The sequence below is a fragment of the Oncorhynchus masou genome, unplaced genomic scaffold, assembly GCF_036934945.1.
Source record: "Oncorhynchus masou masou isolate Uvic2021 unplaced genomic scaffold, UVic_Omas_1.1 unplaced_scaffold_181, whole genome shotgun sequence".
In the NCBI taxonomy this organism is placed as follows: Eukaryota; Metazoa; Chordata; class Actinopteri; order Salmoniformes; family Salmonidae; genus Oncorhynchus; species Oncorhynchus masou.
The window spans coordinates 633,313-658,312 of NW_027016550.1; the positions used below are offsets into that span (position 1 = coordinate 633,313).

Genomic DNA, 25,000 nt, shown 5'->3' on the forward strand with positions numbered 1-25,000 from the left:
TTTAAAGTTGTTTTTTCTGTTGTTGCTGTTGTCACCCCATCCATATAAAACAAGGGTGTGTCGTGTTGCTGTTGAACAAGGGTTATAGTGTAGTGTTGCTGTTGAACAAGGGTTATAGTGTAGTGTTGCTGTTGAACAAGGGTTACAGTGTAGTGTTGCTGTTGAACAAGGGTTACAGTGTAGTGTTGCTGTTGAACAAGGGTTACAGTGGGGTGTTGCTGTTGAGCAAGGGTTACAGTGTAGTGTTGCTGTTGAACAAGGGTTACAGTGGGGTGTTGCTGTTGAACAAGGGTTATAGTGTAGTGTTGCTGTTGAACAAGGGTTACAGTGGGGTGTTGCTGTTGAACAAGGGTTATAGTGTAGTGTTGCTGTTGAACAAGGGTTACAGTGGGGTGTTGCTGTTGAACAAGGGTTATAGTGTATTGTTGCTGTTGAACAAGGGTTACAGTGTAGTGTTGCTGTTGAACAAGGGTTATAGTGTAGTGTTGCTGTTGGGTCGGCAGGGTAGCCTAGTGGTTAGAGCATTGGACTAGTAACCGAAAGGTTGCAAGTTCAAATCCCTGAGCTGACAAGGTACAAAATCTGTCGTTCTGCCCCTGAACAGGCAGTTAACCCACTGTTCCTAGGCCGTCATTGAAAATAAGAATTTGTACTTAACTGACTTGCCGAGTAAAATAAAGGTAAAATAAAAAAATAAAAAAAACAAGGGTTACAGTGTAGTGTTGCTATTAAACAAGGGTTACAGTGTAGTGTTGCTATTAAACAAGGGTTACAGTGTAGTGTTGCTATTAAACAAGGGTTACAGTGTAGTGTTGCTATTAAACAAGGGTTACAGTGTAGTGTTGCTGTTGAACAAGGGTTACAGTGGGGTGTTGCTGTTGAACAAGGGTTTCAGTGTAGTGTTGCTGTTGAACAAGCGTTACAGTGGGGTGTTGCTGTTGAACAAGGGTTACAGTGGGGTGTTGCTGTTGAGCAAGGGTTACAGTGTAGTGTTGCTGTTGAACAAGGGTTACAGTGGGGTGTTGCTGTTGAACAAGGGTTACAGTGAGGTGTTGCTGTTGAGCAAGGGTTACAGTGTAGTGTTGCTGTTGAACAAGGGTTACAGTGTAGTGTTGCTGTTGAACAAGGGTTACAGTGGGGTGTTGCTGTTGAGCAAGGGTTACAGTGTAGTGTTGCTGTTGAACAAGGGTTACAGTGTAGTGTTGCTGTTGAACAAGGGTTACAGTGGGGTGTTGCTGTTGAACAAGGGTTATAGTGTAGTGTTGCTGTTGAACAATGGTTACAGTCTGGTGTTGTGTTGCTGTTGAACAAGGGTTATAGTGGGGTATTGCTGTTGAACAAGGGTTATAGTGTGGTGTTGCTGTTGAACAAGGGTTACAGTGGAGTGTTGCTGTTGAACAAGAGTTACAGTGTAGTGTTGCTGTTCATCAAGGGTTACAGTGGGGTGTTGCTGTTGCTGTTGAACAAGAGTTACAGTGTATTGTTGCTGTTGAACAAGGGTAACAGTGGGGTGTTGCTGTTGAACAAGGGTTACAGTGTAGTGTTGCTGTTGATCAAGGGTTATAGTGGGGTGAAGAGTGTGTGTACTGTGTCTTAACATTAGCCTCCTCCTCTCCTTACCCAGTAAAGCAGGTTGAAAGACATTGAACATTTAATAACAGTGACCCTTGACCTGCGAGCTTCAGGTAATCAGACAACCGACGTGGTGTGGAAACGGCAGCCACTCCGTGAGATATTGAAACTCCTTGCATGACGTACTGTCGTTGCTTTAGTAACCAGAAGAAATCCACCTCAGGCCACAGATAGAGAGAATACAGAATACGTAGTTTAATGAACCGCTTCCCAAACTCGGTCCCGGGGCCCCGCTTGGGGGGCACCTTTTGCTGATTCAGCTGTGTAGTGTAAATGTGCCCCCCAGGACCGAGTTTAGAAAACGCTGGTCACTGTCAAGGACAGTTCTAAGTTATCTCCTGTTCTGTTGACCTGAGTTGGTTCAGGATGGTTGGTTGGTTCCTGGTTTTCTGCATATTCCCTTTGTCTTGACTATACCACCCACTCAACCTGACTATACCACCCACCCACTCAACCTGACCCTACTACCCACTCAATCTGACTATACCACCCACTCAACCTGACCATACCATCCACTCAACCTGACCCTACTACCCACTCAACCTGACCAAACCACCCACTCAACCTGACCAAACCACCCACCCACTCAACCTGACCAAACCACCCACTCAATCTGACTATACCACCCACTCAACCTGACCCTACCACCAACTCAACCTGACCAAACCACCCACTCAACCTGACTATACCACCCACTCAACCTGACTATACCACCCACTCAACCTGACCAAACCACCAACTCAACCTGACTATACCACCCACTAAACCTGACTATACCACCCACTCAACCTGACCCTCTGTCCTGACCAAACCATCCACTCAACCTGACCAAACCACCCACTCAACCTGACCAAACCACCCACTCAACCTGACCATACCACCCACTCAACCTGACCAAACCACCCACTCAACCTGACCATATCACCCACTCAAGCTGACCAAACAACCCACTCAACCTGACCAAACCAGCCACCCACCCACTCAACCTGCCCAAACCACCCACTCAACCTGACCAAACCACCCACTCAACCTGACCATATCACCCACTCAACCTGACCAAACCACCCCTCAACCTGCCCTTACCACCCACTCAAGCTGACCATACCACCCACTCAACCTGTCCAAACCACCCACTCAACCTGACCAAACCACCCACTCAACCTGACCATACCACCCACTCAACCTGACAAAACCACCCACTCAACCTGACCAAACCACCCACTCAACCTGACCATACCACCCACTCAACCTGACCATACCATCCACTTAACCTGACCCTCTGTCCTGACCAAACCACCCACTCAACCTGACCAAACCACCCACTCAACCTGACCATACCACCCACTCAACCTGACCAAACCACCCACTCAACCTGACCATATCACCCACTCAAGCTGACCAAACCACCCACTCAACCTGACCAAACCAGCCACCCACCCACTCAACCTGCCCAAACCACCCACTCAACCTGACCAAACCACCCACTCAACCTGACCATATCACCCACTCAACCTGAACAAACCACCCCTCAATCTGCCCATACCACCCACTCAACCTGACCAAACCACCCACTCAACCTGACCAAACCACCCACTCAACCTGACCAAACCACCCACTCAACCTGACCCTCTGTCCTGACCAAACCACCCACCCACTCAACCAGACCAAACCAACCACTCAACCTGACCATACCACCCACCCACTCAACCTGACCAAACCACCCACTCAACCTGACCAAACCAGCCACCCACCCACTCAACCTGACCAAACCACCCACTCAACCTGACCAAACCACCCTCTGTCCTGACCAAACCACCCACCCACTCAACCAGACCAAACCAACCACTCAACCTGACCATATCACCCACTCAACCTGACCAAACCACCCACTCAACCTGACCAAACCACCAACTCAACCTGACCATATCACCCACTCAACCTGACCAAACCACCCACTCAACCTGACCATATCACCCACTCAACCTGACCAAACCAGCCACCCACCCACTCAACCTGACCAAACCACCCACTCAACCAGACCAAACCACCCACTCAACCTGACCATATCACCCACTCAACCTGACCAAACCACCCACTCAACCTGACCAAACCCCCCACTCAACCTGACCCTACTACCCACTCAACCTGACCCTACTACCCACTCAACCTGACCCTACTACCCACTCAACCTGACCAAACCACCCACTCAACCAGACCAAACCACCCACTCAACCTGACCATATCACCCACTCAACCTGACCAAACCACCCACTCAACCTGACCAAACCCCCCACTCAACCTGACCATATCACCCACTCAACCTGACCATATCACCCACTCAACCTGACCAAACCACCCACTCAACCTGCCCATACCACCCACTCAACCTGACTATACACACACTCAACCTGACCATATCACCCACTCAACCTGACCAAACCACCCACTCAACCTGACTATACTACCACTCAACCTGACCATATCACCCACTCAACCTGACCAAACCACCCACTCAACCTGACCATACCACCCACTCAACCTGACCCTACTACCCACTCAACCTGACCAAACCACCCACTCAACCTGCCCAAACCACCCACTCAACCTGACTATAAGCCCACTCAACCGGACCAAACCACCCACTCAACCTGCCCAAACCACCCACTCAACCTGACTATACACCCACTCAACCTGACCATATCACCCACTCAACCTGACCAAACCACCCACTCAACCTGACTAAACACCCACTCAACCGGACCAAACCACCCACTCAACCTGACCAAACCACCCACTCAACCTGACCATACCACCCACTCAACCTGACCAAACCACCCACTCAACCTGACCATACCACCCACTCAACCTGACCAAACCACCCACTCAACCTGACCAAACCACCCACTCAACCTGACCATATCACCCACTCAACCTGACTATACACCCACTCAACCGGACCATATCACCCACTCAACCTGACCAAACCACCCACTCAACCTGACCAAACCACCCACTCAACCTGACCAAACCACCCACTCAACCTGACCATATCACCCACTCAACCGGACCCACTGTATGTGTGTAACTGAGTATTGATTGTCTCTCAGACCGAACTATAACATTACAACTATCGATCCTGTCTGGTCTCTCAGACCGAACTATAACATTACAACTATCGATCCTGTCTGGTCTCTCAGACCGAACTATAACATTACAACTATCGATCCAGTCTGGTCTCTCAGACAGAACTATAACATTACAACTATCGATCCTGTCTGGTCTCTCAGACCGAACTATAACATTACAACTATCGATCCTGTCTGGTCTCTCAGACCGAACTATAACATTACAACTATCGATCCTGTCTGGTCTCTCAGACCGAACTATAACATTACAACTATCGATCCTGTCTGGTCTCTCAGACCGAACTATAACATTACAACTATCGATCCTGTCTGGTCTCTCAGACCGAACTATAACATTACAACTATCGATCCTGTCTGGTCTCTCAGACAGAACTATAACATTACAACTATCGATTCTGTCTGGTCTCTCAGACCGAACTATAACATTACAACTATCGATCCAGTCTGGTCTCTCAGACCGAACTATAACATTACAACTATCGATCCTGTCTGGTCTCTCAGACCGAACTATAACATTACAACTATCGATCCTGTCTGGTCTCTCAGACAGAACTATAACATTACAACTATCGATCCTGTCTGGTCTCTGAGACAGATCTATAACATTACAACTATCGATCCTGTCTGGTCTCTCAGACCGAACTATAACATTACAACTATCGATCCTGTCTGGTCTCTCAGACCGAACTATAACATTACAACTATCGATCCTGTCTGGTCTCTCAGACCGAACTATAACATTACAACTATCGATCCTGTCTGGTCTCTCAGACCGAACTATAACATTACAACTATCGATCCTGTCTGGTCTCTCAGACCTAACTATAACATTACAACTATCGATCCTGTCTGGTCTCTCAGACCGAACTATAACATTACAACTATCGATCCTGTCTGGTCTCTCAGACAGAACTATAACATTACAACTATCGATCCTGTCTGGTCTCTCAGACCGAACTATAACATTACAACTATCGATCCTGTCTGGTCTCTCAGACCGAACTATAACATTACAACTATCGATCCTGTCTGGTCTCTCAGACCGAACTATAACATTACAACTATCGATCCTGTCTGGTCTCTCAGACCGAACTATAACATTACAACTATCGATCCTGTCTGGTCTCTCAGACCGAACTATAACATTACAACTATCGATCCTGTCTGTTCTCTCAGACAGAACTATAACATTACAACTATCGATCCTGTCTGGTCTCTCAGACAGATCTATAACATTACAACTATCGATCCTGTCTGGTCTCTCAGACAGAACTATAACATTACAACTATCCATCCTGTCTGGTCTCTCAGACCGAACTATAACATTACAACTATCGATCCTGTCTGGTCTCTCAGACAGAACTATAACATTACAACTATCGATCCTGTCTGGTCTCTCAGACAGAACTATAACATTACAACTATCGATCCTGTCTGGTCTCTCAGACAGAACTATAACATTACAACTATCGATCCTGTCTGGTCTCTCAGACAGATCTATAACATTACAACTATCGATCCTGTCTGGTCTCTCAGACCGAACTATAACATTACAACTATCGATCCTGTCTGGTCTCTCAGACCGAACTATAACATTACAACTATCGATCCTGTTTGTTCTCTCAGACAGAACTATAACATTACAACTATCGATCCTGTCTGGTCTCTCAGACCGAACTATAACATTACAACTATCGATCCTGTTTGGTCTCTCAGACAGAACTATAACATTACAACTATCGATCCTGTCTGGTCTCTCAGACCGAACTATAACATTACAACTATCGATCCTGTCTGGTCTCTCAGACCGAACTATAACATTACAACTATCGATCCTGTCTGGTCTCTCAGACCTAACTATAACATTACAACTATCGATCCTGTCTGGTCTCTCAGACCGAACTATAACATTACAACTATCGATCCTGTCTGGTCTCTCAGACAGAACTATAACATTACAACTATCGATCCTGTCTGGTCTCTCAGACCGAACTATAACATTACAACTATCGATCCAGTCTGGTCTCTGAGACCGAACTATAACATTACAACTATCGATCCAGTCTGGTCTCTCAGACAGAACTATAACATTACAACTATCGATCCTGTCTGGTCTCTGAGACTGAACTATAACATTACAACTATCGATCCTGTCTGGTCTCTCAGACCTATAACATTACAACTATCGATCCTGTCTGGTCTCTCAGACCGAACTATAACATTACAACTATCGATCCTGTCTGGTCTATCAGACAGAACTATAACATTACAACTATCGATCCTGTCTGGTCTCTCAGACCGAACTATAACATTACAACTATCGATCCTGTCTGGTCTCTCAGACCGAACTATAACATTACAACTATCGATCCTGTCTGGTCTCTCAGACCGAACTATAACATTACAACTATCGATCCAGTCTGGTCTCTCAGACAGAACTATAACATTACAACTATCGATCCTGTCTGGTCTCTCAGACCGAACTATAACATTACAACTATCGATCCTGTCTGGTCTCTCAGACCTATAACATTACAACTATCGATCCTGTCTGGTCTCTCAGACCGAACTATAACATTACAACTATCGATCCTGTCTGGTCTCTCAGACAGAACTATAACATTACAACTATCGATCCTGTCTGGTCTCTCAGACCGAACTATAACATTACAACTATCGATCCTGTCTGGTCTCTCAGACCGAACTATAACATTACAACTATCGATCCTGTCTGGTCTCTCAGACAGAACTATAACATTACAACTATCGATCCTGTCTGGTCTCTCAGACAGAACTATAACATTACAACTATCGATCCTGTCTGGTCTGTGGTGTTCCGTAGCTTGTATTGTGGTGTTCCGTAGCTTGTGTTGTGGTCTTCCGTAGCTCGTATTGTGGTGTTCCGTAGCTTGTATTTTGGTCTTTCGTAGCTTGTATTGTGGTCTTCCGTAGCTTGTATTGTGTTCTTCCGTAGCTTGTTTTGTGGTCTTCCGTAGCTTGTTTTGTGGTCTTCCGTAGCTTGTGTTGTGGTGTTCCGTAGCTTGTATTGTGGTCTTCCGTAGCTTGTTTTGTGGTCTTCCGTAGCTTGTTTTGTGGTCTTCCGTAGCTTGTGTTGTGGTCTTCCGTAGCTCGTATTGTGGTCTTCCGTAGCTTGTATTGTGGTCTTCCGTAGCTTGTATTGTGTTCTTCCGTAGCTTGTGTTGTGGTCTTCCGTAGCTTGTACTGTGGTCTTCCGTAGCTTGTGTTGTGGTCTTCCGTAGCTTGTGTTGTGGTCTTCCGTAGCTTCCTGTTTCACTGAGGGTTTAATAATGAGGTAACAGACATGTCAAATCCATTTCACATCCATCGCCGTGGCGAAATCACCATGGCGAAATCACCATGGCGAAAGGCCCTTGGATTGGAACCAAGCCATTTGAGACAAATATAGAGCTCTTTGGCCACACACACCAGGGGTGGGATTGGCATTGAAAGAGCCATGCATATTAAACACTATGCAGAGAAGTACCTCATACCTACTGTAAAATATATTTTCATGTTATGGGGATGTTTTGATTCCACTGATCCTGGGGTCCTTGTTAAGGGTCAACGGCACCAGGAACTCAAAATCAGCCCAAAAACTCTGGTTGCCTCATCCAGGAGGATGACACTTAACCGCAAGTGGATCTTCCAACAAGAAAACAACTATCTAGCCACCTAGCACTGTTGTTTGGTTAGCAGTGTTTCAGTAGTACAGCCACCGAGCACTGTTGTTTGGTTAGCAGTGTTTCAGTAGTACAGCCACCTAGTTCTGTTGTTTGGTTAGCAGTGTTTCAGTAGTACAGCCACCTAGCACTGTTGTTTGGTTAGCAGTGTTTCAGTAGTACAGCCAACTAGTTCTGTTGTTTGGTTAGCGATGTTTCTGAAGTACAGCCACCGAGCACTGTTGTTTGGTTAGCAGTGTTTCAGTAGTACAGCCACCTAGTTCTGTTGTTTGGTAAGCAGTGTTTCAGTAGTACAGCCAACTAGTTCTGTTGTTTGGTTAGCGATGTTTCTGAAGTACAGCCACCGAGCACTGTTGTTTGGTTAGCAGTGTTTCAGTAGCACAGCCACCTAGCACTGTTGTTTGGTTAGCAGTGTTTCAGTAGCACAGCCACCTAGTTCTGTTGTTTGGTTAGCAGTGTTTCAGTAGCACAGCCACCGAGCACTGTTGTTTGGTTAGCTGTGTTTCAGTAGTAATCCTCCAGTCTCTAAAGGCCTTGAGTCCCTGTTCTACTGTAATCCTCTCCTCCAGTCTCTAATGGCCTTCAGTCTCTGTTCTACTGTAATCCTCTCCTCCAGTCTATATGGTTTATAAAGGCCTTGAGTCCCTGTTCTACTGTAACCCTCTCCTCCAGTCTGTAAAGGCCTTGAGTCCCTGTTCTACTGTAATCCTCTCCTCCAGTCTCTAAAGGCCTTGAGTCCCTGTTCTACTGTAATCCTCTCCTCCAGTCTCTAAAGGCCTTGAGTCCCTGTTCTACTGTAACCCTCTCCTCCAGTCTCTATGGTTTATAAAGGCCTTGAGTCCCTGTTCTACTGTAATCCTCTCCTCCAGTCTCTAAAGGCCTTGAGTCCCTGTTCTACTGTAATCCTCTCCTCCAGTCTCTAAAGGCCTTGAGTCCCTGTTCTACTGTAATCCTCTCCTCCAGTCTCTAAAGGCCTTGAGTCCCTGTTCTACTGTAACCCTCTCCTCCAGTCTATATGGTTTATAAATGCCTTGAGTCCCTGTTCTACTGTAATCCTCTCCTCCAGTCTCTAAAGGCCTTGAGTCCCTGTTCTACTGTAACCCTCTCCTCCAGTCTCTAAAGGCCTTGAGTCCCTGTTCTACTGTAACCCTCTCCTCCAGTCTCTAAAGGCCTTGAGTCCCTGTTCTACTGTAACCCTCTCCTCCAGTCTCTAAAGGCCTTGAGTCCCTGTTCTACTGTAACCCTCTCCTCCAGTCTCTAAAGGCCTTGAGTCCCTGTTCTACTGTAATCCTCTCCTCCAGTCTCTAAAGGCCTTGAGTCCCTGTTCTACTGTAATCCTCTCCTCCAGTCTCTAAAGGCCTTGAGTCCCTGTTCTGCTGTAATCCTCTCCTCCAGTCTCTAAAGGCCTTGAGTCCCTGTTCTACTGTAATCCTCTCCTCCAGTCTCTAAAGGCCTTGAGTCCCTGTTCTACTGTAAGCCTCTCCTCCAGTCTCTATGGTTTATAAAGGCCTTGAGTCCCTGTTCTACTGTAATCCTCTCCTCCAGTCTCTAAAGGCCTCGAGTCCCTGTTCTACTGTAACCCTCTCCTCCAGTCTCTAAAGGCCTTGAGTCCCTGTTCTACTGTAATCCTCTCTCTCCTGATGAACTGCAGCTCATACCGGACCTACCTTACCTTACCCCGCATATATCATCATATATCTCTTCATATATTATACATATATATGTATATTTATGTACATTCTGACACATATATATATATATATCTACACAGATATACATGCATGCTACTGATCTATTTATGTACAATGGTATATAAATGTTCTCATATATCTATGGAATATATATATATATGTGATGTATATATGCGTGTGTGTCTGTGTCTGCTGTTAAGATAGGGTGAAGTTAAACAAGCAGACATAGAGTATATTCTACTGTCCCTCATACCCCCACCCCGCCCTGCACCCCCATCTGTCCTGCTGGTTGGGGATCGTGGTGGGGCTGGTTAGCCAGTTTAGGATTAGCGGGTCAATGCTAGCAAAGCTAAGGTTTAGAGTTAGAGGGTGAGTGATTAACTGTTTGCAGTTAATGCTAGTTTTGCTTAATTGTTAGCTGCTAATGCTAGTTATTGGCTAACACTACATTAGCGTCAGGGCTAACCGCTAATGGTAGTTTAGCCCCAGGATTAGCAGTGATTCCTCGTTTAGGGTTAGCTACTAATGCTAGCTCAGTGACAGATTTAGCTGCTAATGCTATTTTAGCCCCAGGGCTAGCAGTGATGGCTAGTTTGGGGTTAGCTGCTATTGGTAGTTTAGCCCCAGGACTAACACTGATTCCTAGTGTAGGGTTAGCTACTAATGCTGTTTCAGTGACAGGGTTAGCTTCTAATGCTATTTTAGCCCCAGGACTAGCAGTGATGACTAGTTTGGGGTTAGCTGCTATTGGTAGTTTAGCCCCAGGACTAACACTGATTCCTAGTGTAGGGTTAGCTACTAATGCTGTTTCAGTGACAGGGTTAGCTTCTAATGCTATTTTAGCCCCGGGACTAACAGTGATTCCTAGTGTAGGGTTAGCTACTAATGCTGTTTCAGTGACAGGGTTAGCTTCTAATGCTATTTTAGCCCCAGGACTAACACTGATTCCTAGTGTAGGGTTAGCTACTAATGCTGTTTCAGTGACAGGGTTAGCTTCTAATGCTATTTTAGCCCCAGGACTAACAGTGATTCCTAGTTTAGGGTTAGCTACTAATGCTAGTTCAGTGACAGGGTTAGCTTCTAATGCTATTTTAGCCCCAGGACTAGCATATATGGCTAGTTTGGGGTTAGCTACTAATGCTATTTTAGCGCGGGGTTTAGCTGCTAATGCTAGTTTAACCCCGGAGTAAGTCAAGTTTATCCCCAGGATTAGCTGATAGTTTAGCGTAGCTGGGCTTAGCGGCTACAGCTAGATTAGCGGAGCAGGGGGATTTAGAGGTTAACAGTGGTTTCTGTGTTGAAGGTTGTCGCGGCTCAGAAGCCACCCCTCACGGTTCCCCCACCCGGTCCTGCGGCCCCCAGGGCAGCTCCAGCGAGGAGATATGGGTGCTGCGCAAGCCTGGGCCAGGTAACCCCGCCTCGCGCAGCCCTGCCTGACCCCTGACCTGTGGCGTTGTCTACAGATTGATGCCCCTAACCATAGGTCTAGATCAGATTATCCGGGCTAATACTATAGGGCAAGGCAACACAATGGCCCCTATAGGATCTGACCTAGAATCAGTGGATAGGGGCACCTTAGAGACCCTGCCATCCCTCCATTATGTCCAGAACTGAACAGAGACCAGTACCTACCTGGCAGTACCTGGTCCCTGGCTGTGTGTGTAGGGCTGCAGTCATAATCTATCTATCTATCTATCTATCTATCTATCTATCTGTCTGTCTATCTGTCTGTCTATCTATCTGTCTGTCTATCTGTCTCTCTCTGTCTCTCTCTCTGTCTCTCTCTCTGTCTCTCTCTCTCTGTCTCTCTCTCTGTCTCTCTCTCTGTCTCTCTCTGTCTCTCTCTCTCTCTGCATGGGTCTTTAGTCTCTCTGTCTCTCTCTCTGTCTCTCTGTGTCTCTCTCTCTCTCTCTCTCTCCTCTGTCTCTCTCTGTCTCTCTCTCTCTCTCTGTCTTTCTGTCTCTCTGTGTCTCTCTCTCTCTCCTCTGTCTCTCTCTCTCTCTCTGCATGGGTCTTTAGTCTCTCTGTCTCTCTCTCTCTCTCTGTCTCTCTGTGTGTCTCTCTCTCTCTCTCTCCTCTGTCTCTCTCTCTCTCTCTCTCTGCATGGGTCTTTAGTCTCTCTGTCAGTCATCAGGCCTGCTTCGGTCAGTGGATGTGTGTGTGTCCAGGTGTGTCAGTCACTCCGTCAATCACCTCGTCTGTCCTAGTCGTGAACCCTGTTGAGTGGGCTGCTGTCCAGTGCATTGTAGCGGAGAAACACATATGATACCTGGTTCTGTGTTAACACACACCTGTGTGTGTGTGTGTGTGTGTGTGTGTGTGTGTGTGTGTGTGTGTGTTGTGTTTACCAGGAGACCGAAGCAGCGTGGGGAGCTCTGGCAGTGTGACCAGTGTGAGGTCATCAGGGAGTGGTCAGAGTGCCGGGAGCTCCACCCACATTCTCCACGCGCAGGCCGAGGGGGTTAAGGTGAGGCGCGCACACACACACACACACACACACACACACACACACACACACACACACACACACACACACACACTTAATGTGATCACACACTTAATGCTGATCACAGTGCTGTCCTAAAATGGGCTTTGACCGTCAATGATATAAAATGACACAACATATCTATAGTTTTGTTGTGTGTTAAAAGGTTTGTTTAACCTTTTCATTTCATCAATTAAGGAAACGTATATATCTGTCCTATATATCTGTCCTATATATCTGTCCTATATACCTGTCCTATATATCTGTCCTATATACCTGTCCTATATATCTGTCCTAGTGTAGAATGGCCCTGTGTGGAGTCCTATATACCTGTCCTATATATCTGTCCTAGTGTAGAATGGCCCTGTGTGGAGTCCTATATATCTGTCCTATATATCTGTCCTAGTGTAGAATGGCCCTGTGTGGAGTCCTATATACCTGTCCTATATATCTGTCCTATATATCTGTCCTATATATCTGTCCTATATATCTGTCCTAGTGTAGAATGGCCCTGTGTGGAGTCCTATATATCTGTCCTATATATCTGTCCTATATATCTGTCCTATATATCTGTCCTATATATCTGTCCTAGTGTAGAATGGCCCTGTGTGGAGTCCTATATATCTGTCCTATATATCTGTCCTATATATCTGTCCTATATATCTGTCCTAGTGTAGAATGGCCCTGTGTGGAGTCCTATATATCTGTCCTATATATCTGTCCTATATATCTGTCCTAGTGTAGAATGGCCCTGTTTGGAGTCCTATATATCTGTCCTATATATCTAAATTAAAGGCCGTGTCTCTGTGTGTTGTAACTAAACTAAAGGCTGTGTCTCTGTGTGTTGTAGCTAAACTAAAGATTGCGTTGTTTCTCCCACTAGCTCCTGGCTACAGTGCTGTCTCAGTCTGCCAAAGCCAAAGAGCACCTGCTGGAGCAGTCCAAGTCTGTAGAGCTATCTACAGGTAGGTGTGTGTGTGCATGTGTATGTGTGTGTGTTACAATCTACAGGTACACATCTGTCCAGTGAGAGGGATGAGAGAGAGAGAGAGAGGGATGAGAGAGAGAGAAAGAGAGAGAGAGAGGGGGGGATAAAGAGAGCATCATCTGTTTCCTTTATAACGATTGAAGCAATCGCACACACACACACACACACACACTCACACACACACACACTCACACACACACACACACACACACACACACACACACACACACACACACACACACACACACACACACAGTGGGATCTGGATCTTGGCGGCTCTGTCATCCAGATGGCCAGTAGTTAGTAGTGGAGGCCTGTGATTGGCTGACGACACCAGTTACTGAGGAGGAGGTGAAACCTGATTGGTTATTGACATGGTGATTGAGGGGGATTGGTTTTATAGAAAGAAATGGTGGGACAGGATTGGTTGGGTCAAATAATGAAAATATGAGTGGTTTAGCTCGACCCAACGACAGTGTGTGTTACCTCCAGGCTCCGCCTCTGCCTCTAGACAGTCGAGCCAATCAGGATGCCCGCTCCATGAAGCTCCACCTTATGACGCCACGGCAACCTGGAAGGGGGAGGGGCAAGGCGAGGGGAAGGTAAGACAGACAGTCCTCCTCTCAGAGTCATCACTCACACATTTCCTGCTTCACTGCGTCCCTCTCCTCACCGAAACTAGTGTCCCTCTTCCCCTTCAGCACAATCTCTCACACACTCTCCACCAACGACAGAAACACACACACACACACACACACAGAACCGTAGACACACACACACACTCCCAGAACCACGGACACGCGAGAACACGGACACACAGACACACGAGAACACGGACACACGAGAACACGGAAACACAGACACACGAGAACACGGAAACACAGACACACGAGAACACGGACACACAGACACACGAGAACACGGACACACGAGAACACGGACACACAGACACACGAGAACACGGACACACAGACAGTCTCGAACACGACACACAAAAAGGATGTCTAAACACTTACTCTCTCAGCTGGCCTCGTCCTTACTGCGAGCATTCGGTTGCAGCCACGACACGGTGAGTGTGTGTGTGTGTGTGTGTGTGTGTGTGTGTGTGTGTGTGTGTGTGTGTGTGTGTGTGTGTGTGTGTGTGTGTGTGTGTGTGTGTGTGTGTGTGTGTGTGTGTGTGTGTGTGTGTGTGTGTGTGTGTGTGTGTGTGTGTGTGTGTGTCTCCGGTCTGTCTCTTCCTCTGTCTGTTCTGTTACTCCTCATTGAGAGAGATTCTGTTCTATCTGTCTTCTCTCCTTTCAGTTCCTCCTCCTCCATCTCTGTGTTCCTCCTCCTCCTCCTCCTCCTCCATCTCTGTGTTCCTCCTCCTCCATCTCTGTGTTCCTCCTCCTCCATCTCTGTGTTCCTCCTCCATCTCTGTGTTCCTCCTCCTCCATCTCTGTGTTCCTCCTCCTCCTCCTCCTCCATCTCTGTGTTCCTCCTCCATCTCTGTGTTCCTCCTCCTCCTCCATCTCTGTGTTCCTCCTCCTCCTCCTCCTCCATCTCTGTGTTCCTCCTCCATCTCTGTGTTCCTCCTCCATCTCTGTGTTCCTCCTCCATCTCTGTGTTCCTCCTCCTCCTCCATCTCTGTGTTCCTCCTCCTCCATCTCTGTGTTCCTCCTCCTCCTCCATCTCTGTGTTCCTCCTCCTCCTCCATCTCTGTGTTCCTCCTCCTCCATCTCTGTGTTCATCCTCCTCCTCCATCTCTGTGTTCCTCCTCCTCCTCCATCTCTGTGTTCCTCCTCCATCTCTGTGTTCCTCCTCCTCCATCTCTGTGTTCCTCCTCCTCCATCTCTGTGTTCATCCTCCTCCTCCATCTCTGTGGTACTCCTCCTCCATCTCTGTGGTCCTCCTCCTCCATCTCTGTGTTCCTCCTCCTCCATCTCTGTGTTCCTCCTCCTCCATCTCTGTGTTCCTCCTCCTCCATCTCTGTGTTCCTCCTCCTCCATCTCTGTGTTCCTCCTCCTCCATCTCTGTGTTCCTCCTCCTCCATCTCTGTGGTCCTCCTCCTCCATCTCTGTGGTCCTCCTCCTCCATCTCTGTGGTACTCCTCCTCCATCTCTGTGGTCCTCCTCCTCCATCTCTGTGTTCCTCCTCCTCCTCCATCTCTGTGTTCCTCCTCCTCCATCTCTGTGTTCCTCCTCCATCCCTGTGTTCCTCCTCCATCCCTGTGTTCCTCCTCCATCTCTGTGTTCCTCCTCCTCCATCTCTGTGTTCCTCCTCCTCCATCTCTGTGTTCCTCCTCCATCTCTGTGTTCTTCCTCCTCCATTCCTGTGTTCCTCCTCCATCCCTGTGTTCTTCCTCCATCTCTGTGGTCCTCCTCCTCCATCTCTGTGTTCTTCCTCCTCCATCTCTGTGTTCCTCCTCCTCCATCTCTGTGGTCCTCCTCCTCCATCTCTGTGGTCCTCCTCCTCCATCTCTGTGGTCCTCCTCCTCCATCTCTGTGGTCCTCCTCCTCCATCTCTGTGGTCCTCCTCCTCCATCTCTGTGGTCCTCCTCCTCCATCTCTGTGTTCCTCCTCCTCCATCTCTGTGGTCCTCCTCCTCCATCTCTGTGTTCCTCCTCCATCTCTGTGGTCCTCCTCCATCTCTGTGTTCCTCCTCCTCCTCCATCTCTGTGTTCCTCCTCCATCTCTGTGGTCCTCCTCCTCCATCTCTGTGGTCCTCCTCCTCCATCTCTGTGGTCCTCCTCCTCCATCTCTGTGGTCCTCCTCCTCCATCTCTGTGTTCCTCCTCCATCTCTGTGGTCCTCCTCCTCCATCTCTGTGTTCCTCCTCCTCCATCTCTGTGGTCCTCCTCCTCCATCTCTGTGGTCCTCCTCCTCCATCTCTGTGGTCCTCCTCCTCCATCTCTGTGGTCATCCTCCTCCATCTCTGTGTTCCTCCTCCTCCATCTCTGTGTTCCTCCTCCTCCATCTCTGTGGTCCTCCTCCTCCATCTCTGTGGTCATCCTCCTCCATCTCTGTGTTCCTCCTCCTCCATCTCTGTGTTCCTCCTCCTCCATCTCTGTGTTCCTCCTCCTCCATCTCTGTGTTCCTCCTCCTCCATCTCTGTGTTCCTCCTCCTCCATCTCTGTGTTCCTCCTCCTCCATCTCTGTGTTCCTCCTCCTCCATCTCTGTGGTCCTCCTCCTCCATCTCTGTGGTACTCCTCCTCCATCTCTGTGGTCCTCCTCCTCCATCTCTGTGTTCCTCCTCCTCCTCCATCTCTGTGTTCCTCCTCCTCCATCTCTGTGTTCCTCCTCCATCCCTGTGTTCCTCCTCCATCCCTGTGTTCCTCCTCCATCTCTGTGTTCCTCCTCCTCCATCTCTGTGTTCCTCCTCCTCCATCTCTGTGTTCTTCCTCCTCCATTCCTGTGTTCCTCCTCCATCCCTGTGTTCTTCCTCCATCTCTGTGGTCCTCCTCCTCCATCTCTGTGTTCTTCCTCCTCCATCTCTGTGTTCCTCCTCCTCCATCTCTGTGGTCCTCCTCCTCCATCTCTGTGGTCCTCCTCCTCCATCTCTGTGGTCCTCCTCCTCCATCTCTGTGGTCCTCCTCCTCCATCTCTGTGTTCCTCCTCCTCCATCTCTGTGTTCCTCCTCCATCTCTGTGTTCCTCCTCCATCTCTGTGTTCCTTCTCCTCCATCTCTGTGGTCCTCCTCCTCCATCTCTGTGGTCCTCCTCCTCCATCTCTGTGGTCCTCCTCCTCCATCTCTGTGGTCCTCCTCCTCCATCTCTGTGGTCCTCCTCCTCCATCTCTGTGTTCCTCCTCCTCCATCTCTGTGGTCCTCCTCCTCCATCTCTGTGTTCCTCCTCCTCCATCTCTGTGTTCCTCCTCCAACCCTATTTTCCTTGTTTGCTGCCCAGGGACATTGTTTTGTGTTCTCTAAACCTCTCTGATATGAGCCTATACTATACTATACTATATATATATATATATATATATATATATATATATATATATATATATATATATATATATATATATACTATACTGATATATATATATATATATATATATATATATATATATATATACACTATACCATATTGGATATATACTATACTATATATACATTTACTATACTGTATATACACTATAATATACTGGATATATACTATACTATACTGGAGATATAATATACAATATATACACTATACTAAATTGGATATATACTATACTCTATATACATTTACTATACTGGATATATACTCTACTGTATATACTGGAGATATAATGTACAATATATACACTATACTGTATTGGATATATACTATACTCTATATACATTTACTATACTGGATATATACTATACTATACTATACTGGTGATATAATATACAATATATACACTATACCATATTGGATATATACTATACTCTATATACATTTACTATACTGGATATATACTCTACTGTATATACTGGAGATATAATGTACAATATATACACTATACTGTATTGGATATATACTATACTCTATATACATTTACTATACTGGATATATACTATACTATACTGGGTATATACTATACTGGAGATATAATATACAATATATACACTATACTATATTGGATATATACTATACTCTATATACATTTACTATACTGGATATATACTCTACTGTATATACATTTACTATACTGTATATACACTATAATATACTGGATATATACTATGCTATACTTTACTGGAGATATAATATATATATACACACTATACTATATTGGATATATAGTATACTCTATATACATTTACTATACTGTATATACACTATAATATACTGTACATATACTATACTGTATATATATATTATACTACACTGTATATATACTATACTGGATATATACTGTAATATACGGTATATAGACTATACTATACTATATATATACTATGCTGATATATATATTATACTTTACTGTATATATACAAAACTGATATATATATATTATACTGTACTGTATCTACACTATACTGTAGCCTGAGCCATCTTTATCTTAGTTCCCCTAGCTTAGCACCGTGTGTGTGTGTGTGTGTGTGTGTGTGTGTGTGTGTGTGTGTGTGTGTGTGTGTGTGTGTGTGTGTGTGTGTGTGTGTGTGTGTGTGTGTGTGTTGGCAGGACTCTACCAGTAAGATGGAAGTGTGTGTATGCGATAGTTTGATCAGATCACAGAACATGTTTTTCCCCAGCAGGGTGTGTAGGTTCACATGGCTATCTGTTAGTTCCAGATCCTCCCTCCTCCTCCTCCTCTCCCCCTCCGTGTGACCCGTGGTCCAGTCCTGAACAGAGTGGGTGGGAAGAAAGGGGGGGGGGGGGTGCTGGTTGACTGGGCATGGCTGAGTTCTCCTGGCCTCTCTGCTGCCCCTCAGTGGACAGAGCATGATACTGCAGCTGCTTGTGATAGAGGAAGTCTCTGGAGCAGACTTCACCACATCAGAGTGGGTTGTCTACAATCTCTGGATGTGATTGGCCATGTCCACCCTTCCATCTCATCCAATAGCTCACCCAGACAGAGCCAGTCTTCTCCCTCCTCCATATTCTCCAATAGCTCACCCAGACAGAGCCAGTCTTCTCCCTCCTCCATATTCTCCAATAGCTCAGCCAGACAGAGCCAGTCTTCTCCCTCCTCCATCTCATCCAATAGCTCACCCAGACAGAGCCTGTCTTCTCCTTCCTCCATATTCTCCAATAGCTCACCCAGACAGAGCCAGTCTTCTCCCTCCTCCATATTCTCCAATAGCTCAGCCAGACAGAGCCAGTCTTCTCCCTCCTCCATCTCATCCAATAGCTCACCCAGACAGAGCCAGTCTTCTCCCTCCTCCATATTCTCCAATAGCTCACCCAGACAGAGCCAGTCTTCTCCCTCCTCCATATTCTCCAATAGCTCAGCCAGACAGAGCCAGTCTTCTCCCTCCTCCATCTCATCCAATAGCTCACCCAGACAGAGCCAGTCTTCTCCCACCTCCATCTTCTCCAATAGCTCACCCAGACAGAGCCAGTCTTCTCCCACCTCCATCTTCTCCAATAGCTCACCCAGACAGAGACAGTCTTCTCCCTCCTCCATCTTCTCCAATAGCTCACCCAGACAGAGCCAGTCTTCTCCCTCCTCCATATTCTCCAATAGCTCACCCAGACAGAGCCAGTCTTCTCCCTCCTCCATATTCTCCAATAGCTCACCCAGACAGAGCCAGTCTTCTCCCTCCTCCATCTTCTCCAATAGCTCACCCAGACAGAGCCAGTCTTCTCCTTCCTCCATCTTCTCCAATAGCTCACCCAGACAGAGCCTGTCTTCTCCTTCCTCCATATTCTCCAATAGCTCACCCAGACAGAGCCAGTCTTCTCCCTCCTCCATATTCTCCAATAGCTCACCCAGACAGAGCCAGTCTTCTCCCTCCTCCATCTTCTCCAATAGCTCACCCAGACAGAGCCTGTCTTCTCCTTCCTCCATATTCTCCAATAGCTCACCCAGACAGAGTCTGTCTTCTCCCTCCTCCATATTCTCCAATAGCTCACCCAGACAGAGCCTGTCTTCTCCCTCCTCCATATTCTCCAATAGCTCACCCAGACAGAGCCAGTCTTCTCCCACCTCCATCTTATGCAATAGCTCACCCAGACAGAGCCTGTCTTCTCACTCCTCCATCTTCTCCAATAGCTCAGCCAGACAGAGCCAGTCTTCTCCCTCTCTCCCTCCTCTAGTAGCTCCTAGCCGTTAGCCTTTAGCCACCTACCCAGTCCTCCTTTCCTCTCTTGTCATTCTTAGCTAGTCTTTAGCCTTCAGCTGTTAGAGGTGTTTAGCCCAGAGCCCATAGCTTTTAGCCACCTGTCTTCTCCTCTTCTGTCTCCTCTACTAGTGATTAGCCATTAGCGGTTAGCCTTTAGCAATTAGTGGTTAGCTATTAGCAGTTAGCCTTTAGCCGTTAGTGGTTAGCCATTAGCCGTTCGTGGTTAGCCATTAGCGGTTAGCCTTTAGCCATTAGCGGTCCGCCATTAGCCGTTAGCGGTTAGCCGTTAGCCCAGGGCCAGCCGTAGTGACAGACCTCCACCTGTCTTCTCTCTCCTAGAGCTCTGAGGCTGTTGTCCAATGGCTGAGTGACTTTCAGCTGCAGGTCTACGCTCCAAACTTCATCAGCGCCGGGTATGACATAGCCACCATTAGCAGAATGACCCCAGAGGTAAGGAACCCCTGACCTCTGACCCCTATCCTTTGACCTGAAAGTTAAAGTCACGCTCTCACACCCCGTCACCTCACTGCTCACTCACTGATCATAAAGCAGCACCCCCCCCCCCCCCACCCTCCCACCAGTAATACTGGAGACAGTTCAGATGCAAACACCCCCCCCAGACAGCAGTTTCCCCCAAGGACAGTCACTGAGCATGCCCAGGACCTCGTCTGTGATTGGCCAGGACAGGGCTGCAGCCTTTAGAACAGATGGACTCAAAACTCCTCCAATGACAAAGTCCTGTGTGTGTGTGTGTGTGTGTGTGTGTGTGTGTGTGTGTGTGTGTGTGTGTGTGTGTGTGTGTGTGTGTGTGTGTGTGTGTTTGTGTGTTTGTGTGTGTGTGTGTGTGTGTGTGTGTACCTCAGACTAGTGATACAATTACACCCCTAGATGAGAACCAATCAATCAATATAGAATATTAGAGACCTCATTATCTACTAACTGCCAACTATCTGGCCAATAGTGAAGTAGAAAAATAAATCATAGAGTCTATCTACACACTGACTGGACTCTACCCACACTGACTGGACTCTACCCACACACTGACTGGACTCTACCCACACACTGACTGGACTCTACCCACACACTGACTGGACTCTACCCACACTGACTGGACTCTACCCACACACTGACTGGACTCTACCCACACTGACTGACTGGACTCTACCCACACTGACTGACTGGACTCTACCCACACTGACTGACTGGACTCTACCCACACTGACTGACTGGACTCTACCCACACTGACTGACTGGACTCTACCCACACTGACTGACTGGACTCTACCCACACTGACTGACTGGACTCTACCCACACTGACTGACTGGACTCTACCCACACTGACTGACTGGACTCTACCCACACTGACTGACTGGACTCTACCCACACTGACTGGACTCTACCCACACACTGACTGGACTCTACCCACACACTGACTGGACTCTACCCACACACTGACTGGACTCTACCCACACACACTGACTGGACTCTACCCACACACACTGACTGGACTCTACCCACACACACTGACTGGACTCTACCAACACTGACTGGACTCTACCAACACTGACTGGACTCTACCAACACTGACTGGACTCTACCAACACTGACTGGACTCTAGCCACACTGACTGGACTCTACCCACACACTGACTGGACTCTACCGCCACACTGACTGGACTCTACCCACACACTGACTGGACTCTACCCACACACTGACTGGACTCTACCCACACACTGACTGGACTCTACCCACACACTGACTGGACTCTACCAACACTGACTGGACTCTAGCCACACTGACTGGACTCTAGCCACACTGACTGGACTCTACCAACACTGACTGGACTCTAGCCACACTGACTGGACTCTACCGCCACACTGACTGGACTCTACCGCCACACTGACTGGACTCTACCCACACACTGACTGGACTCTACCCACACACTGACTGGACTCTACCCACACACTGACTGGACTCTACCCACACACTGACTGGACTCTACCCACACACTGACTGGACTCTACCCACACACTGACTGGACTCTACCCACACACTGACTGGACTCTACCCACACTGACTGGACTCTACCCACACACTGACTGGACTCTACCCACACTGACTGACTGGACTCTACCCACACTGACTGACTGGACTCTACCCACACTGACTGACTGGACTCTACCCACACTGACTGACTGGACTCTACCCACACTGACTGACTGGACTCTACCCACACTGACTGACTGGACTCTACCCACACTGACTGACTGGACTCTACCCACACTGACTGACTGGACTCTACCCACACTGACTGACTGGACTCTACCCACACTGACTGGACTCTACCCACACACTGACTGGACTCTACCCACACACTGACTGGACTCTACCCACACACACTGACTGGACTCTACCCACACACACTGACTGGACTCTACCCACACACACTGACTGGACTCTACCCACACACACTGACTGGACTCTACCAACACTGACTGGACTCTACCAACACTGACTGGACTCTACCAACACTGACTGGACTCTAGCCACACTGACTGGACTCTAGCCACACTGACTGGACTCTACCAACACTGACTGGACTCTACCAACACTGACTGGACTCTAGCCACACTGACTGGACTCTACCGCCACACTGACTGGACTCTACCGCCACACTGACTGGACTCTACCCACACACTGACTGGACTCTACCCACACACTGACTGGACTCTACCCACACACTGACTGGACTCTACCCACACACTGACTGGACTCTACCCACACACTGACTGGACTCTACCCACACACTGACTGGACTCTACCAACACTGACTGGACTCTAGCCACACTGACTGGACTCTAGCCACACTGACTGGACTCTACCAACACTGACTGGACTCTAGCCACACTGACTGGACTCTACCGCCACACTGACTGGACTCTACCGCCACACTGACTGGACTCTACCCACACACTGACTGGACTCTACCCACACACTGACTGGACTCTACCCACACACTGACTGGACTCTACCCACACTGACTGGACTCTACCCACACACTGACTGGACTCTACCCACACACTGACTGGACTCTACCCACACACTGACTGGACTCTACCCACACTGACTGGACTCTACCCACACACTGACTGGACTCTACCCACACTGACTGACTGGACTCTACCCACACTGACTGACTGGACTCTACCCACACACTGACTGGACTCTACCCACACACTGACTGGACTCTACCCACACACTGACTGGACTCTAGCCACACTGACTGGACTCTACCCACACACTGACTGGACTCTACCCACACACTGACTGGACTCTACCCACACTGACTGGACTCTACCCACACACTGACTGGACTCTACCCACACACTGACTGGACTCGACCCACACACTGACTGGACTCGACCCACACACTGACTGGACTCGACCCACACACTGACTGGACTCGACCCACACACTGACTGGACTCTACCCACACACTGACTGGACTCGACCCACACACTGACTGGACTCTACCCACACACTGACTGGACTCTACCCACACACTGACTGGACTCTACCCACACACTGACTGGACTCTACCCACACACTGACTGGACTCTACCCACACACTGACTGGACTCTACCCACACACTGACTGGACTCTACCCACACACTGACTGGACTCTACCCACACACTGACTGCACTCTACCCACACACTGACTGGACTCTACCCACACACTGACTGGACTCTACCCACACACTGACTGGACTCTACCCACACACACTGACTGGACTCTACCCACACACACTGACTGGACTCTACCCACACACACTGACTGGACTCTACCCACACACACTGACTGGACTCTACCCACACACACTGACTGGACTCTACCCACACTGACTGGACTCTGCCGACACACTGACTGGACTCTACCGACACACTGACTGGACTCTACCCACACACTGACTGGACTCTACCCACACACTGACTGGACTCTACCCACACACTGACTGGACTCTACCCACACACTGACTGGACTCTACCCACACACTGACTGGACTCTACCCACACACTGACTGGACTCTACCCACACACTGACTGGACTCTACCCACACACTGACTGGACTCTACCCACACACTGACTGGACTCTACCGACACACTGACTGGACTCTACCGACACACTGACTGGACTCTACCGACACACTGACTGGACTCTACCGACACACTGACTGGACTCTACCCACACACTGACTGGACTCTACCCACACACTGACTGGACTCTACCGACACACTGACTGGACTCTACCGACACACTGACTGGACTCTACCCACACACTGACTGGACTCTACCCACACACTGACTGGACTCTACCCACACACACTGACTGGACTCTACCCACACACACTGACTGGACTCTACCCACACACACTGACTGGACTCTACCCACACACTGACTGGACTCTACCCACACACTGACTGGACTCTACCCACACACACTGACTGGACTCTACCCACACACACTGACTGGACTCTACCCACACACACTGACTGGACTCTACCCACACACTCACTGGCAACAAAAGAGTTATCAAATTAAAGATCCTACATCTG

At 48.1% G+C, this 25,000-nt stretch overlaps 1 protein-coding gene across 1 annotated transcript in view; it reads left to right on the top strand.

Annotated features, from left to right (window-relative positions):
* The window catches only part of caskin1 (CASK interacting protein 1), a 169,428-nt gene that overhangs the window by 122,774 nt on the left and 21,654 nt on the right, over positions 1–25,000 (top strand). The window contains exons 12-16 of the mRNA XM_064964693.1: positions 11,474–11,578; positions 12,522–12,637; positions 13,539–13,620; positions 14,136–14,245; positions 20,721–20,831. Coding sequence (XP_064820765.1) covers positions 11,474–11,578; positions 12,522–12,637; positions 13,539–13,620; positions 14,136–14,245; positions 20,721–20,831 — 524 coding nt within the window. The remainder of the gene's footprint in view (positions 1–11,473; positions 11,579–12,521; positions 12,638–13,538; positions 13,621–14,135; positions 14,246–20,720; positions 20,832–25,000) is intronic.